At 25.5% G+C, this 22,997-nt stretch overlaps 2 protein-coding genes across 2 annotated transcripts; both read left to right on the top strand.

Moving 5' to 3' along the window:
- LOC135122213 (uncharacterized) lies at nt 1-6,259 on the top strand. Its single transcript, XM_064046427.1, has 10 exons — nt 1-124; nt 281-381; nt 441-586; nt 639-760; nt 827-890; nt 2,591-2,708; nt 2,759-2,869; nt 3,222-3,299; nt 3,402-3,593; nt 6,245-6,259. The coding sequence occupies exons 1-10, from the start codon at nt 1-3 to the stop codon at nt 6,257-6,259; spliced, it is 1,071 nt and encodes a 356-aa protein (XP_063902497.1).
- LOC135122217 (myosin IE heavy chain-like) lies at nt 6,131-19,896 on the top strand. Its single transcript, XM_064046429.1, has 35 exons — nt 6,131-6,186; nt 6,245-6,356; nt 6,570-6,725; nt 6,817-6,891; nt 7,000-7,050; nt 7,174-7,235; nt 7,503-7,592; nt 8,248-8,317; nt 8,415-8,517; nt 9,113-9,200; nt 9,390-9,477; nt 9,536-9,583; nt 9,634-9,756; nt 10,283-10,455; nt 10,630-10,735; nt 11,804-11,886; nt 11,954-12,050; nt 12,111-12,266; nt 12,336-12,413; nt 12,473-12,586; nt 12,643-12,782; nt 13,799-13,853; nt 13,926-14,072; nt 14,274-14,351; nt 14,413-14,460; nt 14,534-14,582; nt 14,633-14,745; nt 14,837-14,935; nt 15,444-15,498; nt 16,763-16,882; nt 17,909-18,062; nt 18,480-18,543; nt 18,643-18,717; nt 18,781-18,857; nt 19,759-19,896. Exons 2-35 carry the CDS (start codon nt 6,350-6,352, stop codon nt 19,894-19,896), a joined length of 3,180 nt encoding a protein of 1,059 aa, XP_063902499.1. The 5' UTR covers nt 6,131-6,186; nt 6,245-6,349.
- The last annotated feature ends 3,101 nt before the right edge of the window (nt 19,897-22,997 follow it).

The following is a 22,997-nucleotide window of genomic DNA, read 5'->3' as shown; positions in this document are numbered from 1 at the left end:
ATGGTTCTCTTGAATGTCGTTTATGTTTTCATAGTTTCCTTTTTCTTTGGTTTGCTAATTACTTTGGAAGGATCAAGAGTGGTTGTTAACAGTCAACACACTAACAATTGGGCCGTCTTAGTTTGTAATAATAAATATTTCATTAACTCAAATTTACTCAGCTAAAAGTTTGCTATGTTAATTTTAAAAAATTTTAACTTTAATACTTAGATAACGATAATACTGCTGAAAGATAAAGTTCTAAATCTAATGTATTTAGGATATGTTATATCTTTATTAGGCACCTCAAGAAATTGGTTTAATTATCGCCATATTGCTAACACACTTGCTGTTTATAATACAGTAAAACGTTTAGGAATTCCGGATAGTAATATTATTTTGGTTACTTTTTACTTGTTATGCAGATCAATAGAAATAATTTCCTCAATTTTAATCTTTAGATGCTGTCTGATGAGATGGCTTGCCATCCCTGCAATCCATTTCCTGCCCAAGTTTTTCATTCAAAAAAAAGACTTAAAAATGTGTACGGAGAAGATATAGAGGTCGACTATAGAGGCGACGAAGTGACTGTTCCTAACTTTTTAAAGTCAAAAAAAAGTTTACTATATAATTGATAATTGATAAAGTCAGTTTTATAGTTTGCTGACTGGAAAATCACCCCGAGAACTGCCAATTTCCCAAAAGCTTTTGTCTGATGAAAATAGTAACATACTAATATACATATCTGGACACGGCGGAAATAATTTTCTCAAATTTCATGGTGCAGTTATGAATATTATTAATATTATTATAATTGATAATTAAAATTATCTGTATATACTGTAAGATAACGAAGATTTAACGAGTGAAGATCTTGCGCACAGCTTGGAGCAGATGCGCCAACAAAAGAGGTACGTTTAATAGTATTCCTCTTATTGTTTATAATTAACATTTTAATTATTATAGTTAGTAGTTTAGTCGTGTTTTACGTTATTTATAAGTGTCTTCAGTAATATATTTTTAATTTTGATAACTTTTGTCAAATTTAGTATATTATATTATTTTTATATATAAGTATGCTGCTATTTAAAAATTAAAAATAATTTTAGATTATTTTAATATCTTTTTTTAAACTTTCTTTTTCTTTGTGTGAGGATCTCTTATAAGTTTATTCCAATATTATATTCATTTTGGTTATAAAAACAAATTTATTATTATTTGAAAAAAAAAAATTTTTTTCTGGCCAATGCGCCTTCTGCTCTTCATTTGCCCGTCGTAAAACTCGGTCGGGTGTGAGGAGGCCTTTGGTAATTGGGCCTCAGCATGTCTCACTTCATCACATTTATTGCAGTGAAATTCTTTTAACTGTTCTGCTCAAAAATTTACTTCTTTTAGAATTACAAGGAAGAATTGTTTTTGCTAAGGACCCCAATCACCAACAAAGTCAAATGACGCAAGCCCCACTAACACGATAGCACCGAATTCGAAGGCAGCAGTGTGGTTGGCCTAAAGACTGGATTATAGCAGAAGGGCACGAATCATTTTTCGTGTTTTTCCTACGCAACAATGTTTATTAGAAACTTTTCAGTTTATTAACGATTTTTTTAACTTTGATTGGTTGGCAGGGTCGATGGTTTTTTTTATTGAACTTCACTTTAAAAATTTTTTATTATTCTTACTGATTCGAATCTTTTTATTTTTAGTGATTTAATTATATATTACTTTTAGTTCATTTTTAAGTTTCGACTAAAATTTTATATACTTAATAGTTTTATGTATTTTTTTTCTTTAAATTTATTAAAGTATTTTTATAGTTTACTTAATGCGTTTTTTCTTACAAATTTTATCTAATACTTCTAATATTTATTTAATAGTAATCAAAGCTTTTTATTAAAATTTATATTTAATTTTTTAAAAACAATAAAACACACACCTCACTTATTTTTGTTTTATTTTTTGATACTGAATTTTCAAACGATATATATAAGCTGTTTGCTTCGTTTTATGGGATTCGTCATTTTTTTTAGTATAAGTTTTATTTTTGTTAAATAAACATTATATTATTTACTTTTTTGACTAAATTATTTATACTTTTTGATAACTTTAATTTTATATGATTTTATATATAACAATATTTATTTGTAGATAAGAAGCCGTGAATTTTTATTATAATTACCATAAAAGTAATTTTTTTTATAAAAAACTATAAATAAACTTTTTATTATGTTAAAAAAATATTATTTATTAATAAGATTCTTCTTATCAAGACTTTGTCATATTTACTGATCACTATATCCAATCATATAGTATATAAAAGTTTTTTACATATAATAAAAGTAAAATTTTAAATCTTTTATATTATTTATTTTAACTTTTTTTAAATTTCTTTTGTATATTTTTCGATATGACTAAACCTTTTACTTACTATTATTAGATTTGCTTAATTATTTTTAAATATATATAATTTATTCATACTAATCCTCAAAGCCATCCTATTTAAATACTGTATCTTCACATTTTTATATTACGCATATTATTTTTTTAAACTTTACATTCCTTAAAGTTGCTTAATATATTATATATTATTATAATAATAAATAATAACAACCAGATATAACGAAATATTAATTTTATTGGACACCTGCGAAGCCATGACGCTTTTTAGGAACATTTACTCGCCACAGGTTCTGGTCGCTGGAAGTTCGCATCATAGTGAGAGCGCGTGGTCGGTTCGTTATTATTTTTATTATTGTTACTATTATTATTATTATTACTATAGCATCATCGCGATAAAGATATTGGAGTTGAAGTGATTGATCGTTTTACTTATTATCTTATAAAAACTCTTGATCGGCATGACGCAGATTCTACACTGACTTTGGAAGAATTAGTAACTCTTTAATAAATATTACAAAGTATAATAATAAAATGTATCAATTCTTTATAATAAATATTTATAAGTAAAGAAAAAAAAGATCTTTAATTAAGTAAATTTTTTAAAAAGAAAAACAAAAAGATAACATTAAAAGGTTATAAAAAGTAATAATTTTTTCACTAGAACCATTTTAAAAGAAAACTAATATTACGATAAAAAATATTACATATAATTTTTATTATTATTAATATTTTATTTTTTATATAAGCATATCAAATATTATTATTTGTAAAAAGTTCATTCTATAATAATCTTAAGTTACGTATTGAAATATTTCATTTTATAATAAATATTATATCATTATTAGTTTCAAGTATTCCATAAAGACAAACTTCTTTCTCGTTTTGGAGTGGACAGTTCACTTTTCTATCGAAAATTAAAGGAGGTTTTAATATTTTATTAGTTATTTTTATTTTTTATTTCTCTTAAATAAAAAATCTTTTTTAATTTCTTCAATTTCTATATACTATCAAATACTTATTATTAGGTGCCCGTTATGGACTTCTTTGCTAAGAAAACTGCTGTTAAACCTTTTGATCAAATTATAACTTCCACTTTTACCAATTTTCCAGTGTCTTCTGTTAAAATTATGAACAAATCAAAAAATACTTTAAAATTTCTGGAAAGCAATTATAATGCTAAGGAAGATAAGTTTATTCCCAGAAAAACTATCACACAAGTTATTAATAAATTAAATTTTGAAAATAATAAATATATTAAAAGTAAAAAAGAGATGGAGATTAAATTTACAGCACAAGTACTAGTAGGTTTACTGGCTTTACTGGTTGTAAAAATAATTACAATATAAAAAGTATAATTGAAAAATAAAAAAAAGTTATCGTTTTATTTGGTTTTTTTTTAAATTCAATTCTGCATTTTAATTTATAAAACCTGAACTCAATTAGAAGAAAACTTTTTTAATAAAGTCATTTAATGACAAAAAAGGGTCTGAGAAAGGTCTTTCATGATAGCAGAGATGAATTATATGACTATTACAAGTCTCAAGTACTGTAAAACAATATATTATACACTATAGGAAATATAATATGGTATAGTAGTTTACAGTATACTATAAAATTTATAACTTGTTTATTAAAATTTAACATAAGTAAGAAGCCTACAATTTGAAAAAGAATAAAAGAGCGTTCATTTTTAAAGCTTTGGAACCTCGCGTAATAACTTATTCAATTTTTTGGCTGTTGAATTGCTTTGTGAAGAATATTTTGTATTCTATTAAGTTACTACTGATTTTGGGTTAGATGGCAAATTCAAACACTGTTTTACGCATGCTACTCGCCAACTCCAATCGACAACAATTATTTCAGGAAGGAATTGTTGCTAGTTAATATATCTTTTTTATCATGGTTACTATTATTATTATACTTATTAAAGTTTTTAAAAATGTTACGATGTTACAATTTATTTAATTTAGAGAGCCCGAAAAAATAGAGATTTTTTTAATTATAAAAGAAGTATTAAAAAAGATATTTAGGGGGTTCTTTGTTAATTAGTGTATTTCACATAAATTAGTCTTTCAATAAGCCAAGTGTTGAGGCAGTGTCCCGTTTATTTTACTATTCATGCAGGACAAATTAAATGCCAAGGTATTTTGCTGCTTTATTACAACCATAGTTATTGCAGTCACTGAATTATTCTACTAATTAAAACCCATCTAGATTGCAAAAGGATTTCTAATCATTGGATAGGTATCATTACATATATACTTCAAAGAATTTTCGCATATAGCTAATTCTTTGGTAAAAAGTGAATGAGAACTGATTAGTATGCCTAATGGCTTGAATTATAGCGAACCTTCTCCAATCGCTCGCCGGGTACCTTAACACGTTAACTTAGCGCCTAGCTTTGTTTGAGGCAAATCACTGGAGTCAGATTTAGTAGTTAAATTTTAATTATTTCCCTAACTGTTCTTCATAAAACAGGGTTATTTCTGCTTCGGTAGGACACCTTAGCCACCGCCTAATTTAGCACATAACCTAGATTTATCGGCTGATGTTATCGATTTACTTAAGCCAACATCGTTAGAAGATCTTTTCAGATTATTTCTACGCCTAACTACCAACATAAGATGGCTATTATCTTTCCAAGTCTGACTAAAATGCCTAAGTAGTATGAAAGAAAATAAACGGTTTAAATATTAGCATTTCATTTGAACTAGTCGTCATTTACTTCAGATATTCTTATAACCCCTTCAACTTCAAAGACTAGGGACATAATTTATTATTTATATTTTTAAATAACATTACTTCTTAAAGGTTGCTCATCGAAACATTTAAAATTTTATGCTCTTTGCGCGGTATGCTAAAATAACCAGTTCGTAAGAATACGCTAGCTATTACTTAGAACTTTTCAGTTCATAATAAAAATTATAAAGAATTTACTTAATTTATTTTTACCGATACTTAAATGAACCGCATTTAAATTTTTAGAATGAAGTAAATTTTGTAATAGAAATGTATCTCCTTACATAGAGAATATTACTTATAGAAAACATTACGCGCTCTGCTCAATCCTAGCTCAATGATTAACTACAAACATAACATCGTTTAGACTAGTATTATTATACTTAACTAAAATTAAAAACTCAATTACAAAATATTTATATTTAAAAACACGTGGGCCCTTTAAAAGGTTTAAGCCTTAAAAAAGAACAAAATTATGACATCTGTCTTGCCATTTACTAGGTATTTGAGTAAACTCTTAAAAAGCCCTTAAGAAATATTTCTTTATATATTTCGAAATTACAAACCACATTTACTTTAAACGTCTAATTAAAAAAAAATGGTACGTTAAGCAAGCAAAATAAGAATTCAGCTTGCACGGCTAAATTGATGCCAACTGCCTTTTTTATTCATGCGTCCCCAGTATTTAGGAAAAAAAAATACTAGCACGCGTTAAAATAACGATTGTGGAAGTTAAATGTACTTAGATGGTTACTTTTTGTGGTATGGTACGGTAAGGTATGTTTATCAATGTTTATTAATCAACAATAATTAATACTGTTACTTTTCATTGGTAACTTGTTTGTTACCCAATTTATTTCTTAACCAATTTAGTTGTTAAAATTAGTTAAGTACATGCAACCATTATTGATTGGATAATAAGACATGAATAGTTTAGCATAGATGCTTATAACCAGAAAAGGAATAAAAGTTATTTAAGTGGTCCTAACAGTGAGCCTTCGCTTACTCCTTCTTGGTGCTTTGCCTGCCACGTAGATTTCAAAATAAAGTCGGGATCACATCATAACATAAGTAACTATTATTTAGTGTCAACCCTAGATTTCACTTGTCACTCATAAATTTTTTGCAGGAGTTTGCTTGTTAAAAATTAAACAGAAGTATTCCTTGCAGTTCTACTTATAAACTTTAAAAATATATAGAGGTAAAGTTGCCATTTTCACTGACAGTAGCCTAAATGTCAAGTAAGTGATTCAGTAACTTCCTTTACTATTTTCCTTTTTTTACGTATTATAAGCTTTACATCTTTAATCATTACTATAGAAAATTACTACTTGGCAAGCAGCTATATAAATAGAATTTTTTTTTAAACTAAACTTAAATTTAGAAATTTTTTTAAACTTGATTCAATTCTTATTTCTTGTAAATTTTTTTTAGTAACTTATTCTATCTTTAAGCTGCTTTAAAGACCCCGCCGGTGAGGGGAAGAGCTCCTCCACCGAGAGCAGCACCCCCGCCCCAGTTTGGAGGGAAGCCACCCGTTCCAAGACGGGCGCCCCCGCCCTCACGTGCTATTCCGCCAACTCCTACCCGAGGGCCTATACCTTCCTTCGGTATTATTATTATTATTATTATTATTATTATTATTATTATTATTATTATTATTATTATTATTATTCTGTTACTTATTACTATTATTATTAGTGCCCACCGGCGCACCGCACGTAATCAAAGAAACTCCTTTTGCTAATACAAATTATATGAATGCTGCTTCTGCAGGTTATTATTATAGTTATTACACGAATGAGTTAAAGTTGTCTTTTTTTTTCAATATTTATAACTATATATAATAGTATGTATATTATGTATATTAAAATGTTTATACAGGCAAACTTGCTGTTCATCAGAAGCACTTGACCGCTGACGTAGCCAAAAAAGGTTATTATATATATAGTCCTAATGATAATAATAATAATAATAATAATAATAATAATAATAATAATAATAATAATAATAATAATAATAATAGTAATAATAATAATAATTATAAAATACTTAAAGGCGAAGAAGAGTTGGACACCACGTTTCGAGTTGGCTTAGCGAAAGGAGCTGTGGATGATATGGTTTTAAACTTAATATATATATATTATAATTATTATAATTATAAAAAAGTTTTCATTTTTTTCTAATTATATTTGTTGCGGCGACTTTTATTTCTCTATTAATTATAATTACATAAACTTTACTAAATCCAACAAATACTTTTACTTCTACATGCATATAACTAAAAGCCTTATAAAATAACTCCATTTACCACGATAAATTGGTAGACTTTTTAGCATCAAGTAGTTGCTGTTTAAAGCATTTTGGCATTAAACTAAACTTTTTAGGTTCTTCTTTCTGACGTGACGAATCCCGGAATTGTTAGAAACCTTCTTGAACGTTATAATGAAGATAAAATATACACTTACATTGGACCGGTATATTTTTTCTTATTGATTTCTAATAAAGAACGAATAATATTAATAATAATAAGTTTTCCAAGACTGCATAAATACGAGAAAATAACGATAATACTAAAGTAAAAAAAAATTTTAGTAATAATCAACCTTATTTGGGAAAGTATTCACTGTTTATAAACTTAGTACGCATGTATAAAAAATTAATATGTTCAATGAACACCACTTACAAGCCACTCCTCCCTCTAAGTATCTCTTAAAAAATACTATGAAATAACAAATCGTAAAGTTAAGCTTCTAGGTATTATAACAGTTATTTTTTTGTTTACGGTTATAAGTTTGCTTTGGTTGTGCAAGAGTTATTTAAACTTAAACTCATTCTGTTTTATAGATTTATGGGCTTCTGCTTATGTTGTTCTTAACAATAATTTGAAACTATTGTAATAATAAAACGTCGTGAGATTTGTTTAGAAATGTGACTTCTTACACAATTTTGGTGGTGAAAAAATGATTAAAAAAAAATTAAGGGCACCAGTAAAAATATGAAAATGATGAGATTAATTAAAAGTGAGATTAGGTCATTAATTAAGTCTTTTTTTAGCAATGAAACATAGTAATTAGTTTAGAAAAAGCTTTTCGCGCACAACAATAAGGTTTTTTTATGCATACTTTGTAGGTATTAATTTCTGTGAATCCTTTTAAACGTATGTCCGACGTCGGCCCCGAATTTATTAAGAAGTATGCAGGTGAGCATAATCGCATATAGTATTTAATATGCACTTCCACGTCATTGCGACTTTTAAGATCACTTTTTTATATTAAAGTTTCTGGTTTTTTTCTTAGGGATTAGCAAACACGATGCGCCGCCCCACGCCTATGCCGTGGCGGACCACATGTACCGCCGTTTGATAGAGGATCAGTACAGCCAGTGCGTTATAATTTCCGGGTAAGTGTTTCTTTCAAAATAGAGAAGTGCGCGATAATACACTTAATAATAAAGGCAGCTTTCGGTTGAACCTCTTTTTCGTTTTTAAGCTCGCCAATTGCTCATCTCCACTATATGTTTTTGTGGGCTTTAGAATAGTATAAATTGACAATGAAGATACGAACTACTTGATTGTCAATTGATAGTATGAAATAGATAAATAACAAATTCAAAAAAGAATAAAAATTTTTTATCATACAATATTGAGAGCCATAAATAATTAATAACCAAAAATAAGATTACTTTAAGATGTTGTATGGTTATTTTGAAGTTATAAATTTCTTGCTTTTATTCAGATAGGTATAGTTTCGTATGCATTAGACTAAAATAAATTATTATTGGCAACTGTAATGACTACGTTAAGGTTTTTAGTGGGTTTTAGTTTATAAAAAAAATATTGCAACCTAGACTTGGTTATACTGTATATTACAGTTAATTTAAGCTCTAACTAATTTAATTTTTTTACTTATTTTATAAAGTTATACTCACCAAAAGTGTATAATATCCGCAAAGACTAATAAAACTATTTTACTACCTGCTGTCTCTTTTTGCCTAGCGAATCGGGTGCAGGAAAAACAGAAGCCTCCAAATTGATAATGAACCATATCGCCGCTTGCTCGGGGGGAGGTCAAGAAGTCAGTAGGGTATGTACAGTAAAAATTTTGGACTCGTTCCATTGTAGCACATGTTAAAATTATTACCTATTTACGGGAAATATTTTCCCTACATTTCAATATTTAACCTATAAATTGTCATATTAAAGTCGTGCCCAGTTATTAGTTATATTGCTTGATAACGAAGAGTTCTTTTCCGGACCATTTATATATATACAGATAAAAAGCGTTATACTGGAGTCAAACCCTCTTCTTGAAGCCTTTGGAAATGCAAAAACAATAAGAAATAATAACAGTTCTCGCTTTGGTTAGCTTCTAAACATTTTCTAACACGAGAATTTACTAAATGATTTTATAAATTATAGGAAAACTGCTGGAGATCCAGTTTGACAGAGCAGGCCGTCCGTGTGGAGGTCACCAATATATATGTATACTTGTAGTAAAAATTAATATTTTTTTAAAGGGATTATCACCAACTTTCTTTTGGAAAAATCTCGTGTCGTTGGTCAATTAAAGAATGAGAGAAATTTTCATATATTTTATCAAATTCTCTGTGGTCTTTCCCCTGACGATAAAACTAATTTGGGTATATATTACAATAATTACATTTGAAGCTCTCTTTACTACAGTTAAGCCCTCATTCACAGCGTGTTTAGTAATTTACAGCTTTTATATTTTATATATTTTTTCTCACTAAAAAAGAGTATCGGATAGAAATTGATATTACACTTAATGGAAGTGTTTCATACTTATTATAGTTTAAAAAAATTTACAGCCAAGATATTCTTACTTTCACATCTACTTCCTGATGCTCTTCGATTTACTATTAATCTTATATTATAAACCGGTAGATGACTGGCGTTTTATATCAGCTCACTTTTAATAGAAAATTACACTTGTTTTAACTTCGAAATTTTTGGGAGTTAAACAAAGTTTTTGTTTTTTTTTAAAACTGTGCTTGAGTGACATCTTTCTAAGCATCACTAACTAATCCAGTACAGCGTGCATAATTATTATAATTTAACAAAAATAAAGTTGATACACCTCTTCCTAAGACGGTTTACTCCAAAATATAAAAACTTCAACTTAGCTTATCAGCAACTTTTTTTTAGGATTAACCACTCCAGAAGACTTTTTTGTCTTAAACAAAACGGGTTGTTATACCGTTGAGGGAGTGGATGATGCTGCGGAGTGCGCTGATACCTTGAATGCTATGAACGTTGTTGGGCTTACATCTGCTGAACAGCAATCGATATTTCTACTTCTAGCTGCTATTCTTCATTTGGTGCGATTTATCTCGTAATGTTTCAAAATGAACTTTAATACTTGTAAATATAGTGTTAGGCTATTGAATTTTTTTAATAAACCTGATGAAAGTCTATAAATTTTCTGATTATAGATCAAAAATTTTATGATTTTTTGAAACATAAATTAATTAATTACTTTTACACGTTTTTAGGGCAATGTACAGTTTCATGAAGTACAAAATAACGCCTCCGCCGTTTCTAACCAGGACTATCTAGACTACGCTGCCATGATTTTGGGCATAGATAACGCTCAACTAAGTGCTTTAACTATTTTATATGTTATTTAAATAATTTTCTTTCTATTATATCTAACAATTTTATTTAATTAAAGTAGTATATTTTTTATAAAATAAGCTTTTTACTAACTAGCTACTTAGCATTAGGTCTTTATTGTTTAAAAAAGTAAATAATAGCTGTCAGCAAGTTAAGAATGGTGTATTTTTCTTTTTTATTACAAGGTCATTGCAATACCCTTTGCGCTAGCTGAAAGACCTGTTAACCTTAGTACTTCCATTTTTAAGGCGTTGTTGAAGTTTTAATTTAACTATGTCATATCTGGTCATCATCATTAAATATACTATATTAATATTTATGAGAGATTGCGCCTATTCACTAAAGCTTTTTTCATTCACATTTACCTCACTATAATAATAATTTTAGTAAGTTCCCCCTCTTAAGTTTTTAAATTAATTTTTGATATTATTATACTAAAAATGCTTCTAAGAGGAGAAAGTATGCGTATAGGACCGTGTGCAATGTCTTAGATGAGCGATATGGTAAATGAAAAGATAGTGATGCTGTTAAGGCTATAATTACCGTTAATTAGCCCTATTAAAAGATATGACTAGTTCGCTTTGCATTTGTTTTTATCGTAAACATTGCTATAATGTATTGAAAATACAAGAAAAAGTTAATGGCAATAAATGCAAATAAATAACTTACTTGCTCTGTAACACTTTCATGATGATCGCTTTAACTTTATTAATTTATAAAACTACTGGTATTGTTATTATTTATAATACTTCCTTATTACTTTAATAAATTTAAATAAAAGTTTGGAGCAAAATGCTATTAGTGTACAGTAATAATAATATTAATATTTATAACTTTATCCATTAATGTAGAAAGCTTCTTTTATTACAGACCTTTAGTATAATCCTTACTCTTATTAAATCATAAATCGACAGTGATATCGCTAATCTTATGAAACAAATAAGTTTAAGGTTGTGTTTCTAGCACTAAAAATTAAAATTTGCATATTTCACAATGAGTCTTATAAAAACTTAAAATTTTTTGCTTTAAATATTAAATATTAATTTATTTAAGCCACAAAGCTTCTCTCAAGAACTGTAAAAAGCGGGGGTGGCCACAGAGGATCGGTATACGAGGTGCCCCTCTCAGCTATCAAGGTGCCTCCTTTTTTTTTTCTTGCTTTTCCTCCATTCCTTAAGTAACCACTTGCCCTCGCGGAATAAGGCTGCTGCAGCACGTGATGCTCTTATGAAAGGGATATACTCGCGAATTTTTGATTATATTGTTGAAGCTGTGAATAAGGCCATGACCAATGTTTCTTGTAAACGGCTATCTTTATTTCATTAGTTATCCTATACAATATTTATATGTATTATTAAAGCCAGACAATCGATATGCATATTGGATATATACGGCTTTGAAATATTTGAGAAAAACGGTTTTGAGCAGTTTTGTATCAACTATGTGAACGAAAAACTTCAGCAAATCTTTATTGAGTTAACTATACAGAGTGAACAGGAGGACTACGAGCGTGAAGGTACTCTGATATTTCATATTTTCAAGTTGTTTATCATATTTTTTAAACTATTTTATATTTATTTAAAAGGAATTCAATGGACAAAAATAAACTTTTTTAATAATAAAACTGTTTGTGATCTTATAGAGAGCCGGAAAGCACCAGTCGGTTCGCTCATTGCTAATAGCATTGTTATTACTTTTATTATATGAAAATATTAAAATTAGGGATATTAAGTATTCTTGATGATGTTTGTAAAACGATGCATAATGAAGGAGAAGGCGTGGACCTAAAATTTCTTCAGAAGTTGAACAGTATTAGCCACGCTCACTTCTCTCCTGGTTGCTGTTATTAATATCATTATCATCATTATAATTATTTATCATTAATTTGGAAGGAACGAATACTTTTCGTATTAAGCATTACGCTGGAGACGTTAATTATCATTGCGAAGGTTTTGTTGAGAAGAATAAAGACGTTTTGTTTAAAGACCTCGTGCGAATCATACAAAATTCCAAAGTTCCCTTCCTTGCAATGGTTCTTTGTTTCTGTATAGTTTTTTACTTTGTTTTCCTCTTATATAAAAACTTCGGGATTATTACATGTCGTGTTATTTTTTTTAATTTTTATACTACTACTAAACTAATCTACTGATTTCATTAAAGTTATTCTTTTTCGGATACAAATGTACACATAAGTAATAAAATAGGCCTTTATAATTCCAAAAATTATTTATTTTTTATAGTTACGAGCTTTATGGTCAATTTTATGGGCTTATTTATAAGAATTGCCATATTAATTATATATCGGTCACATTTTATTATAATTTTTAACTTTAGTTAAGTTCACACTTTAAAGGGAAATACTCCACTGTTTCTTTTAAGCTTTTAAAACTCCCAAATTAACAGTAGTGTTTTTCGGGGCTGTATTTAAATGTTTACATATTATTTCTAAATAGCTACTTTTTGTTTTATTAAATAAGGTTTCCTTTCGCTTATAATTCAATTAAATCTTGTAATTTTATTTTATCCTAATTAATTTTAAAGTGCCCATATACTGTTAATAATAAATTTTCATAATATACTTTTAATAAGTAAAAGTTTTATTAAACAATTAGATTTTTTGTTTATAAAAGTTTTATTACAAATGAAGATTTATACTAACTTTTAACCATTACATACTTAATTGTAACACTTACTTTTTACTCTTAAATATTTTAATATATATTTTTTAAGATATAACTTTACCATTTAGTATAATAGTTTAAAATATTTATTATAAATGTATTGTTTGGACTAATTCAAGACTTTCACTTTACATATATTATTCTTATTCACAAGTTTACTTTGTATTATTATTAATATTATAAGTATATTATTACAGTACACCATAATTATATATAAAAGTTGAAATTTCCTTTTTTACAAAATATCATGAAATTTTTTATACTGCATTTTACTTTGTTTACCATTATATAGAGTACCATCTTTATATTATTATTTTATAGTTATTATAGTTTCATTTTCATATAAAAATTCTTTTTAATATAACAGTTATTTGAAAATGAAGACGTCTCAGAAGATTCAAGAAAGGCTCCCACAACGGCCGGTTTTCACTATTAACATTATCATAATTGTTATTATAATTATTACTCTCATTATTATATTTATTGCTTATTAGGATTTAAAATCTACACGCAAGCGCAATCGCTCGTAAGTAAACTGAAATCCTGCGATCCTTCTTATATTCGTTGCATCAAACCTAACGACAACAAACGAGCCAATGACTTCGACGAAAAACGGGTGGAATTCCAAGTGAAATATTTGGGTATATATTAGGAACTAACTTTTTTCTTTCTGGGGTCGAAATAAATATTAAAGTTTGGTGTATTATTGGTTAGGTGTGTTGTGAGTTTGGATAGCCTGTAGTTATTATGGTACTTGGGTTTTGTAATGTATTATTTAGTAATAATTATAATCTTTTTATATTAATAATATTATTACTGTAATTTATATTGTTGTAATAAAGGATTACTGGAAAATATAAAAGTGCGACGAGCTGGCTTCTCATATCGTGGCGTATATAAACGTTTTATCGATCGTTACGGTAATCTTTTTTGTGTGCCGGGGTTTGTCTTCGTGTTATAGTTACTTTGTTCCACTTGTAGCAATTTGCAACGTTCATACGAGAAATTGGAAGGGTGATCCTCGGAAAGGTTTGTATATCCGCATGACTTGAAAATGTTTTTGGGTCGATTTTAAGGTTAATTGCTCTTATTATGTCATAAGGGTCCGAACTACTTCTGCAAAATCTTAGACTTCCGCCAGATGAGTATAGGCACGTGCTCTTTGGTTTGTTTTTACCTTGCGAGCTTATTGGTCGTTCAGGTTTGGAAAGACCAAAATTTTTTTAAGAGCCCCGGAAACTTTGTTCGGATTGGACGATCTTCGCGATCGAACCATCAATCACTACGCTGGGAAAATTCAGCGCTTTTATGAGAGTATTGTTCGCTACTAAATGACAAATAGGCAGTATTTAGAATGGTAATTAGTAAAAACTAACGACTTGACTGACTTTTTTTTTAATTCAAGGACATAATCCGGAACGACGCAGGATAATTGAAGAGCGCGTCTATTGGTTCCAGCAAATGTACAATTTATTTTGTAACGCGGCAAGCACGAGTGATTTTGGTATATTATCTTTTATTTGCTGTTAGTTTGATAGCTTGGTGAGTTTAATTTTTACGTGAATTTATTCTTTAATAATTTCTTAAAGTTTTTTATAAAGTTAATTAGTTTATTCTTTACGAAATTATTTATAATCTTCTTTTCCCTTTACTTAATAATTATTTACACTATTAATATAATTGATTAATTAATTTATTACTAATTATAGTTCATTTTATTGGTAATTATTGTGTTAAATAAATAATTTATTTGCTATTTTTTAATACTTTTACTCTTATTATAGTTGATTTTTAATTTATGTTTTTAAATGTCCAAATCTAAATGTACTTTTTTTAAGAGTTTTACGCATTGATTGGCTAATTATTTGATTTAGTTATTGGATATAAAATTTTAGTAATCGCTATTAGTTTTTTTGATTTAATTTATTTTTTATATCTTACACAATTTTTTTAAATACTAAAAGAAAATTCATGTTTTACTTAATTATTAAGTAAAATTACTTATTATTAAGGGAAATCGCTCCCATGGCCTTCCTATCAGTGGCACTTGGAAGAGGCTGTTAACTGGTTATATGATTATTACTATTATTAATATTAACAATTTAGTAGTAAAATCGTTCTACTTTATAATACCTTTTTATAATTTTTTTTCCTATAGGTATCGTACAATATTCTATTATTATTTTATTATTATTTAATATTAATATTATTTGGTTTTCTTAAAAACTTATATTTATATATAGCCCTTTTTAATTTATTTATAAACTTTTATATATTTTCTTGATTACTATTATGTTTGATATTTTTATTATTTTTATTATTTTAGTATTCAAGAGTTGATGATTACTTTCTTATATTAATTATTTTATATTACATTATTACTATTAAATTAATGTCATTGTTATTCGTATTTTTCTTATTGTAAAGTAATTATATTATATTCATTATTCTTTTAAATAATTGTTATTATTTTATAACTTTTTTTGTTCGTCATTATTATTATTATTACTATTTCAAGAAATTCTATAGTATATTTTTTTTGTTAAAACTTTTTATTGATATATATTTTAACTTACTAATAGTATATATTTTATTATATACTTTTTTTATTAATATATTTTGGAAAGTTTTTTAAAAGTATATTACGTATACTGAAAATTTTTACATTTATTTATTATAAAGTTTTTAAAATATATTTTTAATTGTTCTAAATATAATGATGAAGCTCCAAATTTATGTACTTATTATTATTATTATAATTAATAGTTTATAAATTTTTTTTATTGATTACTATACTTCCTTAATACTTTATATTTTTTATATTTATTTACATTATTTTTTTAATTTTTATATATGAAAAAAAAAAACTTTTTTATGATTATCATTATTTAAAAAACGTTTCTTATTATATTAAAAAAAAATTATTATTAATATTTTATTTATAAAAGGTTTTTATCTAAGTATATATTTTTCAAGTTTTTATATTTATTTATTATACTTTAATATATAATAAACATTTTTTATAGAAGTTAATAAATCTACTTTTTTATTTTTAAAAAAGTCTTTTTAAATATTATTATTTTAAAGAGATGAATGTATGTTTATCAAGTTTTTTACAATTTTTTATCATAGATTTATATACTTCTGTTAAGTTTTAGTTAATATAATTAATTATAATATATATAATTTCTTATCAAAATATATATAATATATTTTTAAAGTTTTTTTATTGTTAGTATTATTTTTAGGTATTTCATAGTTATTATTATTATAAGCTTAGTTTTCTTAAATTTATATATATATTTATAATAGTTTTTTATTTATAACTTAGGGCGTTTCAAATATATCGCAATTGGTGGGCTTTTCTAATGGTCTCCTCACTCAACGCTGAACAGCAGCAACAAATGCGCCAAAAAATAGTATCCTACGATATTTTTTACGGGAAAAAAAAGTTTTTATTTGTTTATTTATTATTTTTTTTTACTTAATAAACTTTTTAAAGTTTTATATTAAAATTTATATTTTTTTGTGTCCTTTATATTATATTTTATTATACTTATAAAAAAAAATTATTATAAACCAATACTTTATTAATTTATTATGAACTTTTAATTTATAATATTAAACTTAAATTTAAAAAATTATATTTATATTTATTTTCATTTATGTTTACTATTATAAAAGTATTCTTATTTTTAATTTGTATTATATATTTATTTCAATAATAAAATTGAAAGAGTATGTTAAGCAAATATATTTCACAAAAAAATAATATAAAAATGAAAATACTAATAAATTTATAATAAATACTTCTTAACTTTATAATAATATTATATACAAAAGTTAAAGAGTTCAATTGTTAATGTTTAAAAAAAAAAATTTATTAACATTTTAATTTTTTTTAACGAAAAGTATTTATTTTTTGTATAAACATTTATAATTAAAATTTGTTTATATTTTTTTATTATAAAATAAATAATTTTTCTTTATTAACAAGATATATTATCTACTTTATATTTTCTACTTTTATTTAAAATATATTTTTCGGTATTCAAATTAGTATTTGTTTCCATATTTTATTTATATTATAGATAAATGTTTATAGTACTTTATAATAGTAACTTTTCGAAGACTTTTTCTAAAGTTTGTTTTCTTATTTTGTATAATATCAAGTTTTTTTACTTACAATTTATTATGTATTAACTTTATTACTTATAATAATTATATTTATTTTTAATTATATAATATTATATATTCTATTTTTAATTTTTTTATTTATTATATCTAAAATTTATTTATAAAGTTTATTATTAATATTATTTTTTATGTTAACTTTTATTAATATTTATATATTTTTCATATTTATTTTACTTTTATTTATTGTTTTAAATTTTATTTAAAGAAATTATATTAATTTATGAAAATAATAGAAAAAAATTAAAGTTTTCTTTACTATAAAATAATTTCTCATGCGCAGGTGGCCATGCAATCGCGTTTACTACGGAAACTATTTGGCGCTGGACCAGTTTTACTCTGAATCTGCCGCCTATAGACAAGCAGAACTCGAACTTTTGAGAAATTCAGGAGAAAAGTGTGTTATTTTTTCGGATGTCGTGCAGAAAGTGAACAAAGTGAGTAGATTATATTATAATTATTATAATAATTATAATAACCGTGAAGACTATAAAATATATAATGGGGAGCAATAAAGAACCTCGGGGCCCAAGTAAACATATATTTGACGCAAATTCTATGGGCCGATTTATTGTTATAAAACCTTTTGAGCGGCAATAAGTTAAATAATAAATTCAATTCGTTTCAAATTGTAGCAGATAAGAATGCTAGTAAAATAAGTATTACAAAATCTATAGAGGAGATCAAATAGGGACATCTGGTCCTAGTAAGCATCATTTTGAGGAGGATTACAGTTAATGGATCGCTTATTACTATAAAATTCATTTGGCAGCAATAAGTTTCATTTAATTCTATTTTTAGTCAAATTGTTTATAATTGTAGCAATAAATAATTATTATAAATATTAATTAAAGACAGGAAAATCCCAGAATCGAGCATTTATTGTAACTGCAGACCACTTTTATAAGTATACTATCGGTCCGTTATTATTATTATTATTATTATTATTATTATTATTATTATTATTATTATTATTATTATTATTATTATTATAAATACCTCAATAAACTTTTATAGGAAAAAAAATGAAAATACTAAAGAAACCAATTTCTATAAGTGCAGTGAATAAAGTTTCGCTTTCTCCTTTTGATGGTTTATTATTATTATTATTATTGTTGTTTAATATTCTTGTATTTATATTTTTTTAATGTGCAGATACTTTTATTGTTATTCATATGAACGCCCCTGAGCGGGACTTGTGTTTCGATCTGAATGTCGATAAAAATAATAAAGTAACTTTTGTTTTTATTAATATATTTTATATTCTTTTAGAGTTTACTAGTTATTATTTTTACTTTTATTTTTATATTATAATTATTTTTATAATTTTAAAATTTACTTACAATTATTACTTATTTTAGAAAAATTTTAATTAATTTTACTATCTGTTTTATTATTTTTTAAATTTTACTCACTTTTAAATTAATTATTGAAATTTTTATTTTAGATGATTTCTCTTTAAATATTATTTTTAAAGCTTATATTAATTATTTATCAATATATTTACAAATATTTTACAAAGTATTATTGTTGGTGTTAAATTAAAAGTTAAACATTTATAATAATTCTACTAAATTTAAAATTTTATTGCAACTTCTTACTTTTTATGAAAAGTAAATCTTCCGGTTATTAAATTCTTTTTTTACGAAAAAATAAATAAAATTTTGTAAAACTAATTTTCTACTACAAATCGTTTTTATGTGTAAAAAAAATTAGAAATTAAATTAATTAAATTTTATATATTTGTAAACTTGTAAGATTTAATTTATTGATAATATTTTTTAAGTTTTATGACTTAATTTATAGATTTATTACAAATTTTTATTAATATTAATTAATATATAATTTTTTGTTATTATTAATAATGATATATAAAAGTAAACTACAATATTTATTTTTTTTTATTCTAAATGTATTTGTGTAATAAAGCTAAAAATTAAAGTATTAAATCTTTGTATTTTATAAACTTTTATGGCTAAATAGATATTAACTATTACGAAACATTTCATTTATAAAAACTATTATCTATATATATAAAAAAACTAAAGCATTGAAATTTTTTAATCCTATTTGTTTTTATACAATAAAATAAAAATAAAATTTTTTAAATTTTAATTATAATAAATAATTTAGGTCGCTGAATTTGTCACGATGCTGTATCAGTCGTACTTTGTTATAAATAATAAACCGCTTCCTGTGGAGTTCAAAAGTTCAATTAAGTTTTTTAACGGAAGAACTGAGAAAAAAGAAGGAATCTATAATTATAATTAATTATTTTAAAAAACTACTTTTTTTTTACTTTTTTTATTTTAGAAAAAGAAAATTATAAATCTTTAAAAATTGTTTTTCTTTTGTATAACCTTAGTACTTTGGAATATATTTATAAAACTTCTTGTTGCTTACTATAAATTTATTATATATAAATTAAAAAATTATCATTTTCGAATTTTATCTAGATTTATTTATTTTAAAAAAAAAATAGGAAATGAGGTTGTGTTATCGTTTATGCAAAGCAACGACCCCAAACAAGAGCCAAACACATCCATCTTCAAAATGACTAAGAAATCAACTGCGGTTGTTTTCTACAAATAAATAATAATAAAAGCTTTACTTTTCTACTTTTTGTATTTTTTAAAAGTTCGTTAAAACTTAAAAAATACGCTAAAAACTATCTAATATTATTTACCGTTGAAAATAATCTTCAATAGCATAAAAAACTTAATAGTGCAATTTAATTTATAGCAATCGAGACAACCTATATATATTTGGCATAGTTAACAAAGAACTTTTATACAACTTCAAGTTAATGACATCTTTTTTAAAATTTTTATGTAATTTTTAGTAAATATATTGATCCAAATATATCATATAAAAATAATAAACAAAAAGAAATTAATTCTTTCCACCAAAAAAATAATTTGACAAGCAGAGAAAAAATTTTAGTATTAAAAAAAATAAAATATTTTATAATTAATTATTCTTTAAATACAATAAAAAATAAAAATTAAAGGTTTGTGCGCATCGGCTTTTATAAAATTAAAAAAAAGTGTTTTTTTAAAAAATGTTAGTTTTTTTTGAAAACTTTTAAAATGTTTTAGTGTTCTTTTCTTTTCTTATAAAAACATCATATATTAAGAACAACTAGTCGTTTAAATGTAATAATATATGGTATAAATAAATTTTTATAAAATTTGTAATTTTATATTTTATGATACTAATAGAAGGGTTTAGTTTAACTCAAGATAAACAAAATACTATGTGAACCTCCTTTTTCTCTCTCTTCTTACTATTTCGATAAAAAAAATTGGCTCAAAGTACTGAAAGTTTTAATAGTGTTTTTCCACAAATAGTATTATTTCATTCAAATAGCAGTATAATAAAATAATTAGAGAAGAACGCGAAGGAAAGATTCAATTGTTCTACAGGTAAGCGCCTTTTTAAAAAAATATAACGTTTAGGTAAGTTTAAATTACATTTTTTTTTTTAGAGAAGTAAGGGTTTGTTTAAAAGATTTCAGACTAGACGGTTGTGTTAGCGAAAAGAAATTGTAGGAGCCTAAGGGAAAGCATCAATTTAAAAACGGCAGTTAAAAACAATCCTTTAGCATTATATAATATTAGAAATGCTGAAAAAGTAAGTATCACTCGTATAATAGCTTTTTGTATTCTTTGAAAGTAGCCCTCTACCCCTAACAAATTTAAATTCTAATGAAAGCACGAGAGCATTGTACACTCAAAATTGCCGTAAACTTTGCTTTGGTCGACTTCGGTTACACACTCCAAACCTTTTCTACCAGAAAGCAGCTGCGCAAGAGAGAGTCACCAAAGAAAAGACGGAAAAGTTCGATGCTTGTCATTCCATGCATGTTCATAGTTTACAGTCACTGTGTGTCTATGTCGGTTTAGAAAATAATCACCCAAAGAATCGAACTCCCACAAATCATTAGCAGCCCATAATTGCTAATGACTTGCACCAGTCCATCTCACGCAGGTGAGCGGTCATTAAATTAAATTATTAGCTTGTTTTTTCAAGAGCTCAACCTTTTATTAACTGCCAAGCAAAAGCTAAGAGTTTAATATATGGTTTATTACTAAATGTTTACTCATATTTTCAAAATTTTTTGATGGTGGTTTAAACAATATATGCTTAGTTTTTATCTATATTGTTTTTATCTATATTGGCTTTCAGCAAAATATGTATTTAGAGTTACAAATTCTAAGGCATTTAAAATAAGTTGTTCAAGATTACTTTTAAGGTGAAATCTGCAAGCAAAAGCTAAGTTCCTTATTAAGTGTCTTCCTACTAATCAAAATCCTGGACACGCAAAATTTATTTAACTGATTGTAGGCCATGGTTAATCAATTACCTAACTTGTTAAAAAAACCAGATTGCTGCTAACAGCTAATACCGGTGGATTATACAGAAAGTCAGCAGCAGTATAAAATTTAAAAGATTATCAGGTGACACATTTAAGTGTTTAAAATTCTTAACTCAAGTATGTAAGTGGAAGGCTTTTATAACTTTTTACTAAAGAAGTTGTAACCAACTGTTTATAATTGGTAGTAATAAAAGATTGTGCTGCTTTTTCTTGGATGAAGTCGTAGTGTGTAGTTATTATTATATATATTAGTCTAAAAAAAGAACTCAACCATAATATTATGGGAGATTTAACAAGTGTCACAGACTTATAAAGAATAGCCTATCATTAAAAATGTTTTAATAGATTTACATTTTTATTTTTAATTTCACAGAGGAAGTGGAGAGCTTTTTACTTCTTTCACCTTCTTTACTTCACGTAATAATAAATGTGGTGTACTAAACACAAAAACTTTACGTAATTTAATATATTACGAAAAAAACTCAGGATATGTAAGGTGTATAACCTACTTCCTCTTATAAGATGAAAAATACTTTAAAACAGTCGATAACTTATTCTCTTTAATTACTTAAAAAAAAAAATTTGTATGTAGCACTCATATTATGCGATTGACTTAGTCTAAAAATACCATAAAATTTACTATATCTAGCTGTTTTAGGTGGTTACAATATATTAAGTAGGGCTTAATTACTAATATAAAAAATATTCTTTGCATTAATATACTTAAAAATAAAAAAGAGATTCCAAAAATTATTTGAAAATTTGAAACCTTTACATATTAACTATGTAACCGTTAAAATTTAAAAAAGAATGATAGGGAATCTGATATAATGGCTGAGCTTAGCTCTCTGTAACTGCAAGTTATGACCCACTTTCTTTGAATCACCCTCAAAATATTTGATTAGGTATAAACGGTAATTTTGTCTTTGTTCTTAACTTCGTTAGTTACCGTTATTTAGCCTTCTTTATAAACAAAAAAACATTCAAACGAAGC

Source organism: Zophobas morio, unplaced genomic scaffold, assembly GCF_036711695.1.
Source record: "Zophobas morio isolate AGI-343-1 ecotype UQ-CSIRO unplaced genomic scaffold, CSIRO_AGI_Zmor_V1 ptg000998l, whole genome shotgun sequence".
NCBI lineage: Eukaryota > Metazoa > Arthropoda > Insecta > Coleoptera > Tenebrionidae > Zophobas > Zophobas morio.
The sequence above is the reverse complement of the archived record's forward strand: the minus strand, read 5'-3'. Positions and strand labels throughout refer to the sequence as shown.